Raw genomic sequence first — 20,491 nt, 5'->3', positions numbered from 1 at the left:
TTAGGGTTGAGTCGTCTGCATATTGGATACAGGTGGCTTCGGGGATGACTGAGTGTAGTTCGTTTATGAAGACTGAAAAAAGAAGTGGCCCTAGAATAGAGCCTTGGGGAACACCTATGGTATTAGGTAACAGGTGTGAGAGCTTATTGTGCCACTGGACTGCTTGTTGTCTACCAGAGAGGTAAGCATGGAACCAATTGAGAGCTGAGCTATCTAGGTAAAGGGCTTCCAATGTATGGAGAAGTAACTGGTGATTTACCATGTCAAAGGCCTTTGACAAGTCCAGAAAGAGGGCAGAGGATATTTTTTTATTATTCTGGTTTTGGTTAATTGTATCAGTAAAGGAGAGGAGAGCTGTGGTCGTACTATGGTGAGGTCTGAAACCATGCTGGGATTTGGTCATAAGATTGTTCTGGGTGAGATAGTGAATAAGTTGTTTATGGACACATCTTTCCATAATTTTGGCTAGCGGTGACAGTATGGCTATTGGTCTGTAGTTTGATAATTCTGTGGAGGCACCGCCTTTATGGAGCGGGATGACATATGATATTTTCCATATAGAGGGGATTGTGGCCTCGGTTATGACTCTATTGATTAGAATTGATATAGGATAGGCTATCACATCTGCAGCTATTTGTAGGTATTCAGCCGGAAGTAGGTCTGCAGAAAGGGTAGTTGCTTTTAGTTTCTTCAGTAAGTCTCTGATAAAGGATGTAGAGATGGGCTGAAAAGTAAAAGAGGGAAGTGATTTTACTATGATGTTTTTAAGAGAAGAGGAGGAGGGAGGTAGTTGGTTGGCTAAAGACTGAATAGTCTCAGTGAAGAAAGAATTGAAATTATTTGCTATTTCCTCTGGGTTTTTACCAATAAGTGTCCCAGGGGTAGGAGTTGAAGATTTACCAGAATGGAGAAGGTTATTTAAACCTGCCCAGAACTTCTGGGGATTATTTTGGTGTTTATGTTGCAGGTGGCAAAAGTAGTTTTTTTTGTCCCGGGTGATGGCTTTTTTCGTCTCATTTCTCAGCTGTTGGAATTTGATACGATCTAAAGGTACCTTAGTAGTTCGCCATTTATCCCATGCTTTATTTCTAAGTTTGATTTTGGTTTTGGACTCTCTTGTTAACCAGGGTGCTATCCGTACCTTAGCTCTGACCTGTCATTTAGGGGCATAAAAGAAACATCCCAATTATGTTACTGCTGCAGATGCTAGCAAAGCATTCGATAGAGTTCATTTAAACTTCTTATTTAACGTTATGCATCTATTTGGAATTCCTCAAGATTTTATAAAAAAAAGTTAAGGTACTCTATCAAATGGCTTCTACTTCTATTCAGATAATCTTAGAACAAACCCTATTCCCATCACCAATGGCACAAAGCAAGGCTGTCCACTATCTCCTTACCTGTTTAACTTATACCTTGAACCCCATGCTCCTTTTTATTTCACACAAAGCCTTTCACCACATTCCAAAAATATTTAATATTAAACTTATGGTTTCGGCCTTTGCAGTTGACTTAAACATATATCTCCAACTCCCCTCAAACGACCTCCCTAAAATACTTAAAGCAATTGATAAGTTCTCAGAGATCTCGAATTATAAGCTAAATCCCAACAAGTCACATCTCTTCCCTCTAAATCCTCTTGGTCATAAAGATTATTACTTCCCTGAGAGCAAGATTAAATTAAGATACCAACTGAAATCTGGAGATAATATTTACTCCAAACATTAATGAAATTGTTAAAAACAATTTAACCTGTACGTGCACCAGCATTGATAACGACTTAAATAGATGGAACATATTAACATGTCCCTGTTCTCAAAAGCTAGTATAGTAAAAATGAATCTGTTACCTAGAATTCTTTTCCAGCTAAATGCCACTCTTTCATTTATTCCCCAAAAATTATTTCTAGATATGGAGAAAGCTATATCTAAATTTCTTTGGTATCCTAAATTCACTAGAAATTAAGTATGATAAACTTATACTTCCGAAAATTAAGGGAGGTTAGGGTTACCTGAATTTAAACTATATTATAGTATCATTATTTCATACAGGCTACTTCAGATAATAAATTATGATTCTAACTCAAACATATAGTCCCCCCTATAGTCAGAACTATGGTCTCAACAAATTAAGTCTCTTGGGTGTAATCCCAAATCCCTCCTCTTCCTCAATTTAAATAAAAAATCTGACTATGTCAAGAAGTTATTAAACATATGGTTTTAACTACTTAAGAACATTTTAAGTCAATACAACTATTCAGTGCCCTCTCCCTACTGCAACCCCTTCATCAAAATCCAAATTTACTACTAAATAATCATCTTATAAACGTAATGGATTATTCCTTACTTGGGGAACTTACAGTCTGGGAGATCTACAAATGGAAAGATTATGATATAACACAACTTAGAATGCAACTTAATCTTCAAAGAAGTATGTAGCCATTCTTAACTCATTATGATATCTTATTAGCATTAAATTTCTTCCAGATAATTATGATATACAAGACATTACTGTATCGCAATTAATTCTTAAAAACCTGGCAATTAAAGGGAAAACTATTTCTAGAGTATATAAACTGGTAATGGATGTAAAATGTCAGAACCACCTTTTATTTTCTCCCCACTGGCAAGGGAAACCCAACAAATTAATGCACAAAGTAAAAAAGATACCTTTGTAAATACACTCAAATTCATATCTTTCAAAAAACTCTTATACATCCAACTTATGATTAATAATGACACTTACTTTACCCCACTAAAACTAAATAAATTCAATACTAACTAGTCTCCTAATTGCCCACACTGCCCCAATCAATCTGCACATATCCTTCATATTATGTGGGAGTGTAGTAAAGTACACAAGCTTTGGTGCTCACTAAGAGCTAGACTACAAAAAATGGGTTATGGAAAAAGCACTCTGTCATGGGAAACGGCCATATTACACATCAATATAAACAATCTCCCAAGAATTCTAAAACATGTCCTCATCACGATATGTGCTCTTATTAAATTCTACATTACAAAGAACTGGACTTGTGCAACCCATCTCTCATGGGAAGGTTTTGGCAATTTAATCATCAAGTACATCTCATCCCACAAACTACTCTACACAACTACTAAACGTAAATATTATCATAAATACTGGGAATACCTGCTTGAAGTCATTCTTAAGAGGTGAGAAATGTCAATTTAAAAATTATAAAATGCCTGCTAATTATGAGAAGCTAAGAACTTCTGGTAGACAGCTGATTATTTATAGATCTACCCCTTATTCAAGATCTGTCCTTTTCTATCTTCTACACTGGTATTAGTGTCTTATTCAAGGCTTGTGTGTGCACTAAATTGACTGATAAAGTGACTTATTTTGTACATATTGTATATAGATTGTTTTTGTTGTGTTAATTCATTTCTGTATTGTATATTGGTTTTATTTCTCCTTGGAAACTCGCATAAAGAAATTTTTGAAAAAAAAAGAATAAATAACATATTCAGTCTAATTACAACATTTATCATTGTTAATGTGAAAGTAGAGATGTTGTAAGTGAGTTAGTTCTTTGAAGTCAAAACGTGGCATCTCAACTTGGTAATGAAAGGTTTATTCAGAAGGAGGCCACAGTATTTGTGGTTTATATGGATCATTTGAAGTTATGCAGCTCTTGTAGGGTTTCTTATTAAAGAATAAACATTATACATATAAGCAGGAAGAAAAGGAGGGTAGTATATCATACAGGCATTACAAACCCTGGACATGTAGGTTTAGCTGTATGAACACATCCCCAGAGTGCCTTATTGTACAGCTTTAGCTAGGGTAGGTGGCACACTGGGCACTTCCAAAAAGAGCTACCATGCTTCAGTAGCTCTTGTGTATCTTTCTTGCAGAATCTCTAGCAAAGAGCTATATTATCTCCCTGCTACCTACAGCTCCTAACTACCACCATGTGCATGCACACACACACACGCACACACACACACACACACACACACACACACACACACACACACACACACACACACACACACACACACGTACACAGACAGATACAAACAAGCACACACACAAACACACACATGCAAACAAGCACAGACACAAACACACACACACACAAACATGTACACAGACATACACACACACAAACACACACACACACACACACACACACACACACACACACACACACACACACACACACACACACACACACACACACACACACACACACACACACACACACACACACACACACACATACACTGCAAGTAGTCTTTAAAATCATTCAAGCAGATACAGTGTTAATCAGTGGCACTTAAATGATTATCTGCACATGCATTCAACTACAGCAGTTGGGTAATCATACCACTGACTTACAGGGACTGATCAGAACCTCTGCAACTGTGTTGATAGCAGCTCATAACAGTTTACACCTAGGACAACTGCCCCTTTGCCCTGCCCTAGCTCTGTCTTTGATGAAGTAAACTTATAAAATGATTATATCTGTGTTCTATATTCATTAAAATTTAAATTGGCCAGTTTAAGTAACAGAAAACTTTGTTATTCCATTTTGACATAAAACATTCCCTCTGCCAAAGTTTCAATATACTTTTTAACTAGTACAAAATATTTCTGTCTGGATTTTAAATGTGAATGCTGCTTCACTCATGATGCTGTCCAAAGAAGGAATGTTTTATAGGTTTTATATCAAAGTAGCAGAATTGCTAATGTTAAAAGCCACATATTCATAAAAATAAATTTATGTATAACTTCGGCAACTATAAATATTTTTATTCAAAAATATTCAGCACACTCATTTAATGGTGCCCCCTTATAAACTATAAGACTGTTACCACACTGCTCTGTCACAGTATTTGCTGTATCGAGGTTCTGCAGCTGGTGAATTATATGACCTTTTATGAAGGAATTACTCAATAATACTGTAATATTTATAACTTGGAATCCTATAAATGACATGTTGAAAATGTATTAAACATTTAAAATTAATATACTTAAAAAAAAAGCATTTGCCACATTTCTGTTAAGTCTGGAAAATATCATAAAGAGCTAAGGCTATCAACTACTAACGATTTTATCTTATTGTTTGAGTTTTATTTCCCTTAGTTTCTATTTGCATACCGTCTGATTCTAAGTAACTCATTAAATAGAGTTTGCTTACAAGATGTCCTTGAAAGGGGGCACCATATCTGAAGCTTGAGACTTGACAGTGAGATCCCTGAAACTCAGAAACCTTAGGTGTCATCCTGCAGGTAAACCAGAGACGTGTGAAGTTTGCTCTTACTCATTCAAAGCATTTCTTTCCATAAGTCGCCTCCCGTACCCCACCTCCACCCCATTCTGAGACTGCTTTTCCTTGCAAGAAGAAACTCTCTGAGATACTGCAGTTTCAGTTTTAATATATATTTCCCCCAATCACACTTCATTCATCCGTGTTTTAGGAATCACACAAACTTGAAAATACAGCAAGAGCTGTAATTTAAGGTGGTCATCAAATATGGTTCATCTGATAGCAGAATAAATAAAACATGCTTTAGCTGGTTATCACACCTTTCATTTTAATGCCCTGAAAGATTTTTAGGAGTATTGCATTTTTATGACAAACGATGTAAAGAAAAATTGTTGTGCACTTGTATTATACCTTCTGACAAGAAGCTGTTACTTGCTGTTGGAAACCTTGCCACTGAATGTTGCCTAATTACCTACAACATGATACATACTTTTAATAGAAAGAGATTGCAACAGTTTCATAGGTTCATTGAAGGTTACTAGGCTAATGGCCCTAGAGCTCGTACAAGCCTAGCCATATTTATCTTGAGTTGTGTTAATTGTCGGTGGTTAGGTGAGTGAAGTTTGCAGAGGTAAAGGTCTATGGTAGTTAATACAACTTCCTCTGTCTAGGAGGGACATGGGTGCCACCCCAGGAGGGAATCTGCAGTCACCCATTCATTGATCTAAGTTGTGTTTGAAGAGGGTCAGGGAGGGGTTCTGTTTTGCATGAATTGGAAGCTTGTTCCAGAGTAATGGATATCTGTGATTTCTCTCCAGTGTGACCTGTTCATGTCAGAGGCTAGGTTAAGATCCCTGGAGCAAGTGACCTTCGTGTAGTTTGATTTACAAATGTGTAGCATTTCCATCAGGGTTGGGTCAGAGACTGCCCTGTAAACCAGGCACATGTTACCCCTTAGCAATCTATAGGAGACAAAATACAATGACAGGGCTTTCAGTCTTTCCACGTAAGACTTGTTTTGTGTATCCTATAATTTCTTGGTGATAAACCCCTGTGGTCTCTCCAATTGTTGTAGGTGTCTGGTGAGCTACATGCAATAGGGAGCATTGTACTCAGTTATTGGTCTGCTGAGAACCTAGTATAATGAAATTATAGCATCCTTAGATCTAGATGCATGACCTCTACTTATAAGACATGCCACATAGAAGGATTTCCTTACTACTTTGGATATGTGGCGGTCAAAGTTTGGTTGCCATCAGCCTGAGTACCCAGATCACATACTACTGGGTCTGCACTTACTGGGGTGCTATCTATAATTAACAGGGATGTCAGCTTTCCTAAAGGGAATAATAATGCATTTTTGTATTTAGCTTTAATCCATGGCTTTTTCATCAATTATGTGTCTGTGTCAACCCTGTCTGCAGTATATTAACATCATCGGGAGACTCAGTGATTACTCCCAAATTGCAATCATCAAAGAACTTGGTCAGCCACAGGGCATCCAAGTTTGCATGCACTTCAGAGAAATAAATTACAAACAGTAAGTCCCAGCCATACAGCTCAATCACATAGTGCAAGAAATCTGGACAAAGCCTGACAAAATAGGGTGACAAAGGCCCAAAAATAGGAACATATTTTAAATATTGTTCTTATAAACTTAGAAAGTTCTGAGAGTAACAGGGTTTGTTTTATCATACATTTTCTGAAGGATTTGAAGTCTGAAACTCAAATGTATGTCATTTAGTGACTTCAGTCATTAAATCATTCTTGTAATTTTTCAGAAAACCAAAAATTTTATGAGGAAGAGACTAAAAATATGAGGCAAAAATCTGGACAGTTGAGAGGTATGGGCCCAGCACAGAATCCTGTGGTACACCACTGTTTACTGTCCTTTTGTTAGAAGTAAAATCACCTACTTTTACAGTATGGGTCCTGCCAGTGAGCCAGTTGTCTATCCTTCTACTAATGTAGGGGTTAATTCCCATTTGGGAGAGTTTCTGTATAATACCTGAGTGGGGAATTGTGCCAAATGCCTTGGCTAGGTCAAGATTGGTGGCATGCACTGTCTTTCCCTCATCCAGGGCCATGGTGATTTTCTAGAAGAAGTCAACCATGTTTAACAGGCATTATCTACCTTTAACAAATTCAAACTAGGTTGGGTACAAAGCTTGGAGATTACCTATGTCCTTGTTAATAAGGTCCATAATGATTCTTTCCATGGTCTTCCAGATGAATCTAGTCAAGCTTATGGGCCTTTTATTCCCAGGGTCAGTTGATGGTCCCCCTTTGTTCAGAGGAATTACTATTGCTGTCCTCCATTCTGTAGGAACATGGCCAGTTCACAGGCTGTAGTTAAACAAGGTTCTAAATGGGTCTGGTAAGTCATGTTTTAAGTTGTTTAAAAGGTAACCTGGGATGTTATCTGGTCCCATTGATGCTGCGTTTCTGGCCTTAGAGAGCACTAAGATAACATGCTGTGTTGAAATAATAGGCTGAGGAAAGGATGGCAGGTATGCTTTTGGGGATGACTGGAGGGGATAGGAGGGTGAAGTTTGCTCCAAATTTGTCAGCTAGCAGGTTGGCTATTAACTCCAGATGAGTATAGGTGGTGCCATCCATAACCAGTTCATCACATAGCTGGACATTTTTTTTAGATTTTGGACATAATTAAAGAATGCCTTGTGATTATCCTTAGCTAGGGAGACTATTTTCACTTTGTAATTAACTTTGGAGGACTTGACAAGATCTCTAATTGGTTTGTTTAAGTTAGAGAGGAATTTTTTCGTCTGCTATGCCATTTCCCTCTTATTTTTGTACATTAGTTTCTTTCTTTGGTCTTATAATTACATCAAACAAGACTAATTTATGGTCCAGTCTTACTAGGGAGGTCATCACACGAGGGGGGGGGGGGGTTGCAATGCTCTCCCATGTTAGTGAACCTTTGTCCAGGAAATTTGAGCCTCCTGTGGGTGTGCTGACTAGCTGTTCCATAGCATTTGCATTGACAAAGTCTAAGAACCTCTGAGCCATCATGTTTGTGGTTGAGTATGTTTCCCAGTTGATGGTATGATAATTAAAATTACCCATGAGTAAGGTGTTAGGCTGTATGGCAACTGACTCCAGTAAGTCCTGGTATGCAGTATGATTTTCCTGTTTCCTGGTGGGGGACCTATGGCTAGCTATAATGTGGTAGAGGCTTTGACTATAATTAATTGGACATGGAGTACCTCAAGAGAGTTATACTGTTTGAACAGTTTCCAGATGTAATTTTCCTTAATGAAGATGGGTACACCTCTTGCTTTGGTTCTTTCATGCTCAGTTTGTGGTCTGAATGTATTGATAGCATTGTAGCCCTGCATGGCCGGGTGCTTTCCGCATCTTTGAACCATGTCTCGGTGACTGCACAGATGTTAGCATCCTCCAAAGTGAAGAGTGCTTTCAGGAAGTACAGTTTCTTGTTTAGGCACCTGGCATCAAGAAGCAGTGCCTTGAGCTTATCTAGACATGATTTTGTTATATTAGGAGGTTGATTGTTTTCACACTGCCTAAAAAAGGAACAATAGGGGTGTCAAATGCCTTTGCCAGTATCTGAAAGCCTAGGGGAGACAGGTGCAATGCATTTCTGACAAGGCAGCATAGCCTATTGACCATGTCTTCATAGGCTGACAGATATTGGATCCCCTTGGAGTAACACCAGAAGCTTAGGCAATTGTTAAAGTCAGTCATTTTTTTTTGCTTGTATTGTTGTATCATTCTTGGAGAAGGCAGAATGCTGCTTAAGGATAGGCTTATACCTGCCTGTGACACATAATCTGAGTAGCTCAGTCATGTCTCTCTTAATATAGTCCAGTGAGGTAAATCTCAAGGCATTCAACCCCATGACGGAGTCATACATGTACTTGTGGTTGAGTGACTTGAGTGACTTGATGGATCCTGGCACCTAACAGACAGCTAACTGTAACCTGCTCCTTATCCAGCCTGGAGAGGGGAACATCCATGTGTCTCACAGTGGGGGTCTATATTATATCCTCAAATGCTTAAAAAAGCGAACGCTGATTGATCAAACTTATTTTCGCGAAACTGCAAAATATCAAAACAGCAGAAACTCAAATTTTTTCCTAGGGAAAGAATTTGGTTGTTTGTTTCTGTTGCTTTGGTATTTTCAGTGTTATGGTGGAAAGTTACCAGTCAGATTCAGGTAAGTGTGTGATTGTGTGGATGTGAGTGTTAGGGTGATTTAGGTGAGTTAGGGTTAGGGCTCAGGTTAGGTGTGTGTGCGATTGAGTGGACATGAGGGTTTGGGCAGATTTAAGTGAGTTAGGGTTAGGGAGCGGGTGAGGTGAGTGTGCGATAGTGACGGACCTTAGGGTTAGGGTTTGGGTTAAGGTAAGTGGGTAGTTAGTGGTGTGTGCATAGTTTAGTGTAGGGTTAGGTATCAGATTTTAGGTGTATGTGTGTGGATTTCTGTTTATTTGGTGTGCTTGTGTTGTGTGTATGTGTTTTGGATCAGCGATTTTTTTCCCTGGGAAAAAAATCGCGATCTGACAGTTCGAGATTGTAGCTTTCGCTTAACTTAGGTCTGTCAATCAGCGTTTGCTTTTTAAGCGTTCGATGATATAATATAGACCCTCACAATGGAGTCACCTGTGACAAATACATTAGATTTTGTGGTGTAACCCCTTATAGGCTTATTTGAGACATTGGTGTGTGTGTTATGTGTTGTAGTTGTTTTTTTTTTTTGCATTGTTATGTGTGTAAGTGGTTGCCTTTTGGTAAGTTACTAGTGAGTACCTCCATAAATGTGGGTTTGTGTGTCATGTCCTTATTTAGCATGGGAAGTGTGTGCATACTGACAATCTGTTTGGCATTTGATTTGTTCTTATGTGAGAGTCTTGCCTCCAATTTCATAATGTAAATACATCTATCACATAAAATATTTTTTGTTTCAGGAATAAGTGGTTGCACATACATAAGACAATTACTACATTGTCTCAGGATGCCCATGTCTTTGAGGGTGGCCAGAGAGATGATGGAAAACTGCTCAACCGTGATAGCAGGTTCTTACTGTATGTTTTATTAGGAAATAGAATGGTTTAATTTGACAGGACTGCATTGGTAGTGCCAAGACTACAAGAGGGACCTAAACTTTGTCTAAGCTAAGGTTGATCAATAAGGCAACACTGCTCAGTGCACAAATGAGTTGCTCTTAGAGCAGCAGAGAAGCTTGGAAGGGTTTCACTGACAGCTCATTAGGTAAAAACTGAGCTTCTAGGCTTTTGCGTCTGTACAGGTCACTGCTAACCATAGCTGAACAAAGAGCAGCACTGCACAAGACTTAAATATGAGCAAAAAGAAACAAATTTTAAACTAACTACCAACCATAAAAGCACAAAATAAGCCTGCCACCAGCAACCCCTAACTCAGACAAGTTAAATCAACACACTTCTGTCACAAGGGTGCAGAAAACCACCTTCTTAATGTAGAATAGCTTGTTTGGAGCCCAATTGTAACAAGACCACATAAACTACTTACAACAACCCTACAAGTAACAGATACAATGCCGCACAGTGCAATTAACTACTTAAAGCAGGAGTAGACAGTACAGATTTTTTTGTGCTATAAAATGCAAAAATAATAGTAAATAGCTTAAGAAACTGCTAAAGTGCTGACACAATATATAAGAGAAGGGCAAAAAATACTTATTTTTGTTTTCTCAGTAGTGGATTGCTTCAGGTGAAAGCAGATTCTCAGCAATCAGTAGCAAAGTCACAAAAAGATGAGCAGCTCTGAGTAAATATGCCAAAGAGCGCACAAATGTGAGGCTTAAATACAAGCAAAGAGAAACATGTTATCAGCTATTAATCAGGAAATCACTCAGTAAGCCTTCCACCAGCAGTCCTAAACTCAGTCAAGTTAGATGAACAATCTTCTGCCACAAGGGTGCAGAAAACCATCTTTTTAATGTAGAATAGCTGGTTTGGAACCCAAGTGTAACAAGACCACACAAACTACCTACAACTAACAGATACAGTGTTATACAGTGCAAAGCAGCAGCAGACAGTACTGTTTTTTTTTAAACTGCTGAAGTACAGTCACAGTATATAAAAGAAGTGCAAAAAATACGTAGAATGCTTTTGTGTGTTTCACAGCTTAGATAGACCAGGTGAGCACCTACTACCACTAAATGAATAATCCCAGTCCACCTAATGTAAAAGCGCAGAAAAGGAGTCTTCAGAGTGAAATGCTACAACAAACTTAAAAGATACAAAATGCTACCACAAACATATGTAAAGATATGGATACAGCATTGTACTTTAAACACCTTATAAAAGTGTGATGATTATTCAATAAAAGTACTTTGCTTTGTATAAATGAGCCAGGAAAAATCATTCATTGTACCTGATATACGTGTGTCTGTCTAGAATTTATAAAACTAGGTGTCTGATGTCCTTTGCTATCTGTACCACACTGTGGGTTCACATCTGCACATTTTTTTAACTGGACATTAAATAAAATAAGTAACCTATATGTAGTTCTGTCACCATCATCCAAACCAAACCTCTTATTCTTAGTTTATATGCAAGGTTAAATGATTGCCTTATGATTCTGGAGTCAGCTGTCTGTCAAGCAGAACCAAACAGATCAAGCCTACAATGAAAAGGGATCCTAAATCAGATTAAATATTCTCATTTATTTCTTTTCACAACTGTTATGGTTATTCTAGATTAGTTATAAAATGTCTGTTTGCAGCTATTTTTAGTGGAATTATTAACTAGGTAAATGTGCATCTCAGTTCAGAGAGCAATCATGGTCATGTATTTGGCTTTCATGCAGGCTTGAGGTTGAAGTGAAGTAGGATTAAGTGTCAAGAACATGGCTGCTGTAAATACCTATCCTAACAAATGCACCTGTACCATGACATGTTATAGTACACCAGCACAGTGAAATGTTTTTTGAGCTCACACTAGCACCTCATATATTTTTGTCCACATTTAGTGATTTAACCCTGCTTTTGTTTATGAAATTTGTTGCATGAGTCTATGATGGAAATTCACTGATTTCATAAAAGGGAAGAAAAGTACAAACTAATTTGCCTTTTTTGAAAAGAGAAACCAATTTCTCTTTTTTTCTACCCACAGGAACAAAAATGGATTGAAGAAGAGGAAGTTAACAAAGTATGTCTTATTTCATGTTATAAAAATATTCTGATGCTTGCCCATCTGAAACTAGTCATGCTGAATGTCAGTATGTTATACTAAAGAGGTGATAAAATAGATTTTCAAAGCTGTATTTTCTTTTTTCTTTCATTTTTCTCTTTTTTTTTTCAAAATTTCACATTTGGACAGCAATAGTATGAGTTCAAGAAACTTTTAGTGTGTTTGTAGTATTACCATCTATGACATTTAGCAAGGTCCAGTTTGCGAGAGTCAGATTACGTGGTGGTGGGTAAGGCAGAAAAAGGCATAAACTCCAGAGAGACTGCATACAGTCTGATTTGTTGCCTACTATAGTGTGACCCTAATATAGGGCAGTACTTGCAGCAGTCTAGAACCGTGTTGCTTGGCCTTTTTTAAAGGAACTAGTGATGCTATGAATAGTGTAAGGTACAGAGTATATGGTATTACTCAGAGACATTATTGTAGATCCAGTGCTGTGCCCATAGGCCATTATCAATATAAAAAAAAATCTTGTCTGCGATCATCATAATACCTAGATCTCCACAGTCTCAGAGAGCTTCCAATCTTAGTCACTGGAGAAAAAAATGAATAAACTTATAGTTTAACAGTGCATTAATGAATGATGATGAACTTTGTTAAAAAGACATAAATAAAAAGAATAAGTCTGTATTATGTCATTTAAGACAGCAAATGTTTAATGTCTGATCACTTGTAATATTAAAACAACATAAATTCCATAGCAGCTTTTGTTGTTTGTAATGCCGTGAGAGGTATTTTGGTACGTGCCTCTAAACTACAGTTGTTCATTGCTTTTCAGTATCTCTTTTGGGTTTGACACACCAAATTAATGGATATTGTCTCCTTCCATTCCAAGACTGCCCTCAAGTGGCCATGTGGATATTTTTTTCCTCCATTCAGGAGTGAATCTAGAAGTTTGTCTGCAGGGTCATAGAGCAGCAGAACCAGTGATATTAACAAGGGGGTTCTCTGGAGGAAGTGAGGCAACCTTGCCTTTGTAATTGCCTTGTAGTTTTGCATACATTAGGCCATCAGAAGTGCAGTGTGTGTTTTCTGCTCTTTCAGCTCAGGTTGTTGCTGAAAAGGGTCAACAGACCAGTCCACTTCCCCAGTGAACAAATACTAAATAAACGTATATATCAATCTATCTATATACACATACACACACACACATATATTATATATATATATATATATATATATATATGTGTGTGTGTGTGTGTGTGTGTGTATGTGTATATATATATATATATATATATATATATATATATATATATATATCTTCTTCTTCTTTCAGCTGCTCCCATTAGGGGGTCGCCACAGCAGATAAACTGTTTCCATTTCTTCCTGTCCTCTGCATCTTGCTGTGTCACACCAACCACCTGCATGTCGTCTCTCACCATATCCATAAACCTTATCTTAGGCCTTCCTCTTTTCCTGTTACATGGCAGCTTCATCATTAGCATCTTTTTCCCAATATATTCTGCATCCCTCCTCAGCACATGTCCAAACCAACGGAATCTTGCCTCTCTGGCTTTGTCTCCAAGCCTTGCAACCTGGGCTGACCCTCTAATATACTTATTCCTAATCCTGTCCACCCTCGTTACACCCAGTGCAAATCTTAGCATCTTCAACTCTGTCACGTCAAGCTCTGACTCCTGCCTTTTTGTCAATGCCACTGTCTCCAACCCATATAACATAGCTGGTCTCACTACCCTCTTGTAGACCTTCCCTTTCACTCTTACTGGTACTCGTCTGTCACAAATCACTCCTGACACTCTTCCACCCACGTCATGCTATGCCTCTCTTCTTCTTCACCTCTTCCACACTCACCATTACTCTGAACTGTTGATCCCAAGTAATTAAACTCATCCACCTTCGCCACCTCTACTCCTTGCATCCTCACCATTCCTCTATCCTCCCTCTCATTCACACACATATATTCTGTCTTAGTCCTGCTGACCGTCATTCCTCTTCTTTCTAGAGCATATCTCCACCTCTCCAGGGTCTCCTCCACCTGTTCTCTACTCTCACTACAGATCACAATGTCATCTGAGAACATCATAGTCCACGGGGACTCCTGTCTGATCTCGTCTGTCAACCTGTCCATCACCATTGCAAATAAGAAAGGGCTCAGAGCTGATCCTTGATGTAATCCCACCTCCACCTTAAACGCATCCGTCACTCCCACCGCAGACCTCACCACTGTCACTCTACTCTCGTACATATCCTGTACCACTCTTGCATACTTCTCTGACACTCCCGATTTCCTCATATAATACCACAACTCCTCTCTAGGCACCCTGTCATATGCTTTCTCTAAATCCACAAAGACACAATGCACCTCCTTCTGACCTTCTCTGTACTTCTCCATCAACACTCTCAGAGCAAACATTGCATCTGTAGTGCTATTTCCTGGCATGAAACCATACTGCTGATCACTCCCTTCTTAGCATAGCTTCCACTACTCTTTCCCATAACGTCATGCTGTGACTGATCAGTTTAATCCCTCTGTAGTTACTGCAACTCTGCACATCACCCTTATTCTTAAAAATCGGTACCAAAACACTTTTTCTCCATTCCTCAGGCATCTTCTCACTTTCCAAGATTTCATTAAATAATCTAGTCCACTTTTAAATTTCGAAAATCCAAAACTTAAAACCTCTAAAAACCAAAGCTCAGAGGATCCAAGTTTTGGAATCTCGAAACTTGTCAATGGAGATCGCCATACAGTGCAGAATGGGAAGTTTACCTTTCTCTTCACTGTAGTGTGATTTCAGAGTTGGTATATTTAAGTAACAGGGGTTGTGGGGGCACAGCCCCACACATGGGGGGTGCAGGGGGGCAAGCCCCACCTGCAACAACGTGAGTTCTGAACTTTTATTGTTTTACATTGTTTTTGTTTTTCAAGTTTCAAGATTCCAAAACTTTGATCCTTTTAACTTCATTATTTGGAGGTTTTAAGTTTCAGATTTTCAAAATTTGAAAGTGGACCCATATACATACATACATATATATAAATATATATATATATATATATATAGAGAGAGAGAGAGAGTTATGGTTCATTTAACTAAAAGTGTTTTTTTTTTTATTTTACAGTTGAGCACTTTTAACACTTTTATTAAATTATCACTTAAGGTATAGGCAAACATACTTTTATATAAAAGAAAAAACATATTAACCCATAGCTAGTTATGAGCACTATACATCACATATCTTTTTTTTTGTATAACTATCATTAATCCAGTATTACATACCTTTCCTAATTCCTACCTTCCCTTATATCTTACTTCTCCTACAAAATATTATTCTGCATGTATTTTTCCCCACAGTTTCCATTTTTTCTAAGTAATTTGCTCCTACTGTTTTCCAAAGATCCCAGTGCCAGTTCTTTTATCTCTGTTACAATTGTCACTACTTCATATATATTTTGTTTAGACTTTGAGTTCTATTTTCTAGTAATTGCCTTTTTGGCAGGCACCAGAATTAAAGTTAGCAAGACCTTACTATGTCTAAGACAATTCACATCTTATATCCCCGCATAAAAAAATTGCCATAGTTACACCCATTTGCTCACCCAATATTTCTGACAGAGTAGTCCATGTGGAATTTTTGAAGTCTGTCCATGCATAAACTTGCAAAACATATGTTCTCTGTTACCTCTTTCTTCCCCAGTCACACCTCCAACATCTGCCATCTACTTGAGGAAAAATTCTTTGAGGTCTCCTTGGGGTATAAAAATACCAATACAGATACTTAAAAGCAAAAATCATAAATCTTCTAGACTTCATGCATACTTGGGAGCCATACATATGTCCTCCCATTGTTTCCTTGTGAAACTGCTTATCCAGTCTGCCTTCCCAATCTTTTCTGAACTCTAAAGACTGATAACCAAAGTTATTGTGCAATATTTTATATGCCCTACTAATTATCCTTTTTAACAACAGCTTCCATTCTAGATTCATCTAAAAACTCTACCAGAGCAAGTCTTTCACTAAGGACTGCCCTAGCCCTTTCTCTTTGCCAATACTCGGTTATCAATCCCAAATAGGGAAGGCAGTCACTAGCCTGCAATCCAAATGTCTTCTTGGCTTCTTCCCATTCTGTTACCTTTTCCTCTCTAGTTATTTCCTCCAAATACCTTGGTTTCTTTGCCAGTTTTCTCCAATAAATTGCAGCTCCCTCTTGCCTGTTATATGTATCCCTAATTGCAGTCATTCCTATTGGCAACATCTCCTTTCTCCATTCTCATGTTGGCTTAGTTCTTAGCATACTTTCTGCTACTTTATGAATATAGCATTCTGTGTGGCTGGTATTATTCTTACCAAGGATCTGCATCCAAAATCCCACTCTGTCCTTATTTCTAGAATTTCTACTGGCTTCATCATTATCCCCTTCTACTCTGAATTGAAGCTTTCTGCTTGTGTTATGTACATAAACCTTAACCTTGTATCTCTAAAATATCTTTTAAAATCAAATAACCCTAACCATGGTGTTCTGTTGGAAGGATGAACTTATCCCACTTGACCCTTGCCTACTTCCCCTCCCAGATAAATTACTTCAGATCTTTATTAATTATTGTTCACAACTTCTCCTCTGGTTGAAAAAAATATGCCTGACCTGTATGTAAAATGAAAGGACCTAAAAACATTTTCACTACTTGTTTCTTGATATCCATATCCATAAACAAGGGTTTCCAGTTTCTCAGTTTTTGTATTACATTTTGTTTAGTCTCTTCCCACATATCCTTAGCTTCCATAACATAAATCCTTTTTGATCCATACTCCTAGAAATTTCATTTTCATTGTGTCCCCATAAATATGGGGCATTGATGGACCAATTCATGTGTGAGCATATAGTTTACAGCTATAGCCTTTGTTGTATACTCATTAATTTTATATCCCAAAAAGACATGAAATTGCCTTAAGATGTTCTACAACACTGAGATGTCCTTTTCTGATTTTATCAGGTACAAAATATTGTTTTCAAATGCAGCCAACTTTTCTTGATTACCGTACTAATTATAACCTAGAATTTCTTAGCCCATTTCCTTTGCTAGTGACTCTAAATATAAAGCATATAGCTAAAAAGGAAAGAAGACACCCCTGCCTAGTTCCTGTGTTCAGACACAACTTGTAAGAGAGAAACCCTCCCAGTTTAATTTTTGCCTCTGATCCCTCATATATCCTCCTGATCTAATCGTATTATTGTATCAAAGAATGCAAATGCTTCCATTGCCCTACTCATAAAATGGCAGCTTACTCTGTCAGATGGATTGTCTGCATCAAGATTCACCAACAACAGTGGTATTTTCTTAAACTCTGCGCCCCTCTAGATCATCATTATTAATGTTGTCAAATGTTTGCCTCCCCTCCACAAAACTGCATCAATCCATATATATATCGATATTCACAAAACCTTTGCCATACTTTTAACTACTGTAGACTTTATAATCATTTCAGGATTGAAATGGGTCTGTTTGAAGATGGATTTAGGTATGACTGCCACCACAGTTTTTTCCAGGTTGTTGGCACTTTCCCTCCACTTAAATTACTGTTAAACAAAGCCTTCCAGACCTTTATCACTTTTTTCCTCCCTAGCTTCTAAACATCCACAGGAATATCATCTGTTCCTAAAGACTTTCCTGCAGGTTGACTGTACATCAGTGTTTTATTGCATCTCCGCCAATCTTCACTATTAATTGCTGAGTCTCATCTACCTCTAATTTTGGCATAGTTAAGTCTTACATAAATATTTCCATTCGTGATTTTCTTGACTTCCACGTCTCTGCTTTATACAAATTTTCTTAAAATGTCTGAAATATCTCTAATCCTTGTATAGAATCTCTGGTTATTTTTCTTGTTATAGGCTCCTTAAGTTTGGCAACAACCCTATTTCTGAAATATCTCTAATACCTCTACAGAATCTCTGTTTATTTTTCTTGTTATAGGCTGCCTAAGTTTGGCAACAATCCTTTCTACCATTCTATTTTCTGTTTCCTAAGTCATTGTGCATCCAAATAACCCCTGCACGAACGGCATGTGCACGGCCATACACTGTGTCCAACCAAAAAAAAAACAAAGCCAGCACCCGACTCCTGTGGCATATTCAAAATTTAATATATAACAAAGGATCAAAAATATCACAGTACACCAACATGGTTGTACCGGTTTCGGCCAAAGCCATCTTCAGCAACCAAACTTGATGAAACAAAAAACATAAGCAACTAACATCCTATCTCACTTTTATAATGTGGACTTGAAGCGCCCTCTAGTGTGCATACAGTTCATAAAAAATTAACAATAATCGTACTGCAGACACAATTGCCTGAATATAACCCAAGTCAAATATAGATGCAAATACATAGTTCAAATAGTGATGTTTCAAAATTGATCATTCAGCCCAGGGGAAAAAAGAGCCCTCAATTTAATAATCATTTTTTCTTTATTAGTCAAGATTTCATCTAATATATAGGCTTCTTTGTTCTTAAACCTAATATGGTCAATGACCATTAAGCTAAAAATTCCCGTTGAATGTTTGGAAATATGTTTGTACAGAGAACTGGAACCCTTCTTATTCTTAATATTACTCAGATGTTCCCCAATCCTTAACTTGAAAGGACGGGACGTTTGTCCAACATAGAATGCCAGACAGTTACACTGGGCTAAATATATAACCCAAGTATTACAATTGGCAAAAAATGGGACAGTATATACCTGTGGACAATTATGTGAAGTAAAGCTCTGAGACTTTAGCACCCTAGGACAATAGGTGCAATGACCACATGGATAACAGCCCAGTATTGACTGGCCAGACAAACTAGTTTGTATAGTTGAACATGAACCCTTTACATAAACTTTTTTGTAATGACTAAATAAGGATCCCAAAGACCGCCCTTTCCGAAATGAATAAAGACATCGATCCCCTATATAGTTATTCAGAACATCATCTGATCTTAATAGATACCAATGTCTATGAATGATATTCATGAAACTATTGGTATTTCTCCCATAAGTTGTGACTAATCTGAGTGTTTGTGATTTTTGAGAATCTCGAACCCGGTATGACAATAACTCAGATCTGTCTTGTTGATTAGCAAACCGGCTGGCTCTAGTGATGTCACCCCCTTGATACCCCCTGTTCTTGAACCTAGATATAAGATCACTTTTATAAAGGTCGTATGTGGAAGAACTAGAACAGATCCTTTTGATACGAAGAAATTGTGACTTTGGGATATTCCTGATGACATGTAGAGGGTGGAAGCTTGTAGCATGTAATAGGGTATTGAATTGTGGAAATTTCTGAAATACTTCACTCTCTAGAGTGTCCAAATCCATTCTTTTAACTAAAACATCCAAAAAAGTTATATCAGATCTGGAATAAGTCAACTTAAACTCAATACCCCACATATTACAATTCAGATATTCCAAAAATTCCATAAGGAATTCTATATCTGCTCTCCACACCAACCAACAGTCATCAAGATATCTTCTCCATATGTCCATTTCATTAATATAGATGTTATGACTAGTATCATATATTAACTGTTCTTCCACATATGCCATAAATAGGTCCGCATAAATGGGGGCAAAAGATGCCCCCATAGCAGTACCCTGAAGTTGCCAAAAACATTTATCTTTAAAGTAAAAGATATTATGAGTCAGGACCTTTTCTGCCATGCAAACAAGAAGCATATTGAAACCAGGTTTATATATATTGGCCTTATTCAGCCAATATTGCAGGGCCATAAGTCACGCCCAATGGGGGGTGTTGGTATACAAGGAGGTGACATCCAATGTACATAAGGGCCAGTCCGATTCCAATTGCATATCTGAAATGATAGAGAGAAACTGGGTCGTGTCCTGAATTATAGAATGTATAAAAAACAAAAGTGGTTTTAAATATAAAGTGAAAAATTCAGACAAGGGCTCAGTAAGGGAGCCTCTGCCTGATACAATTGGTCTGCTGGGCGGTCTCTTGGGATCCTTATGAATTTTCGGCAGAAAATAAATATACTGCTTTTTGGGATGATCTACCTTTAGATGATAACATACTT

General features: G+C 37.7%; 1 protein-coding gene across 4 annotated transcripts in view; it reads left to right on the top strand.

Moving 5' to 3' along the window:
- The window catches only part of PTPRO (protein tyrosine phosphatase receptor type O), a 1,723,724-nt gene that overhangs the window by 1,374,904 nt on the left and 328,329 nt on the right, over nucleotides 1–20,491 (top strand). For 3 of the 4 annotated variants that reach the window (XM_044088440.1, XM_044088442.1, XM_044088439.1), the window contains one exon: nucleotides 12,376–12,411. The exons of the other annotated variant lie outside the window; for it this stretch is intronic. In XM_044088440.1, the coding sequence (XP_043944375.1) occupies nucleotides 12,376–12,411 (36 nt within the window). The remainder of the gene's footprint in view (nucleotides 1–12,375; nucleotides 12,412–20,491) is intronic. 4 annotated transcript variants of the gene reach the window in all.

This window comes from Protopterus annectens, chromosome 11.part0, assembly GCF_019279795.1.
Source record: "Protopterus annectens isolate FY-2018-M chromosome 11.part0, PAN1.0, whole genome shotgun sequence".
In the NCBI taxonomy this organism is placed as follows: Eukaryota; Metazoa; Chordata; order Ceratodontiformes; family Protopteridae; genus Protopterus; species Protopterus annectens.
This window is presented reverse-complemented; position numbering and strand designations above follow the sequence as displayed.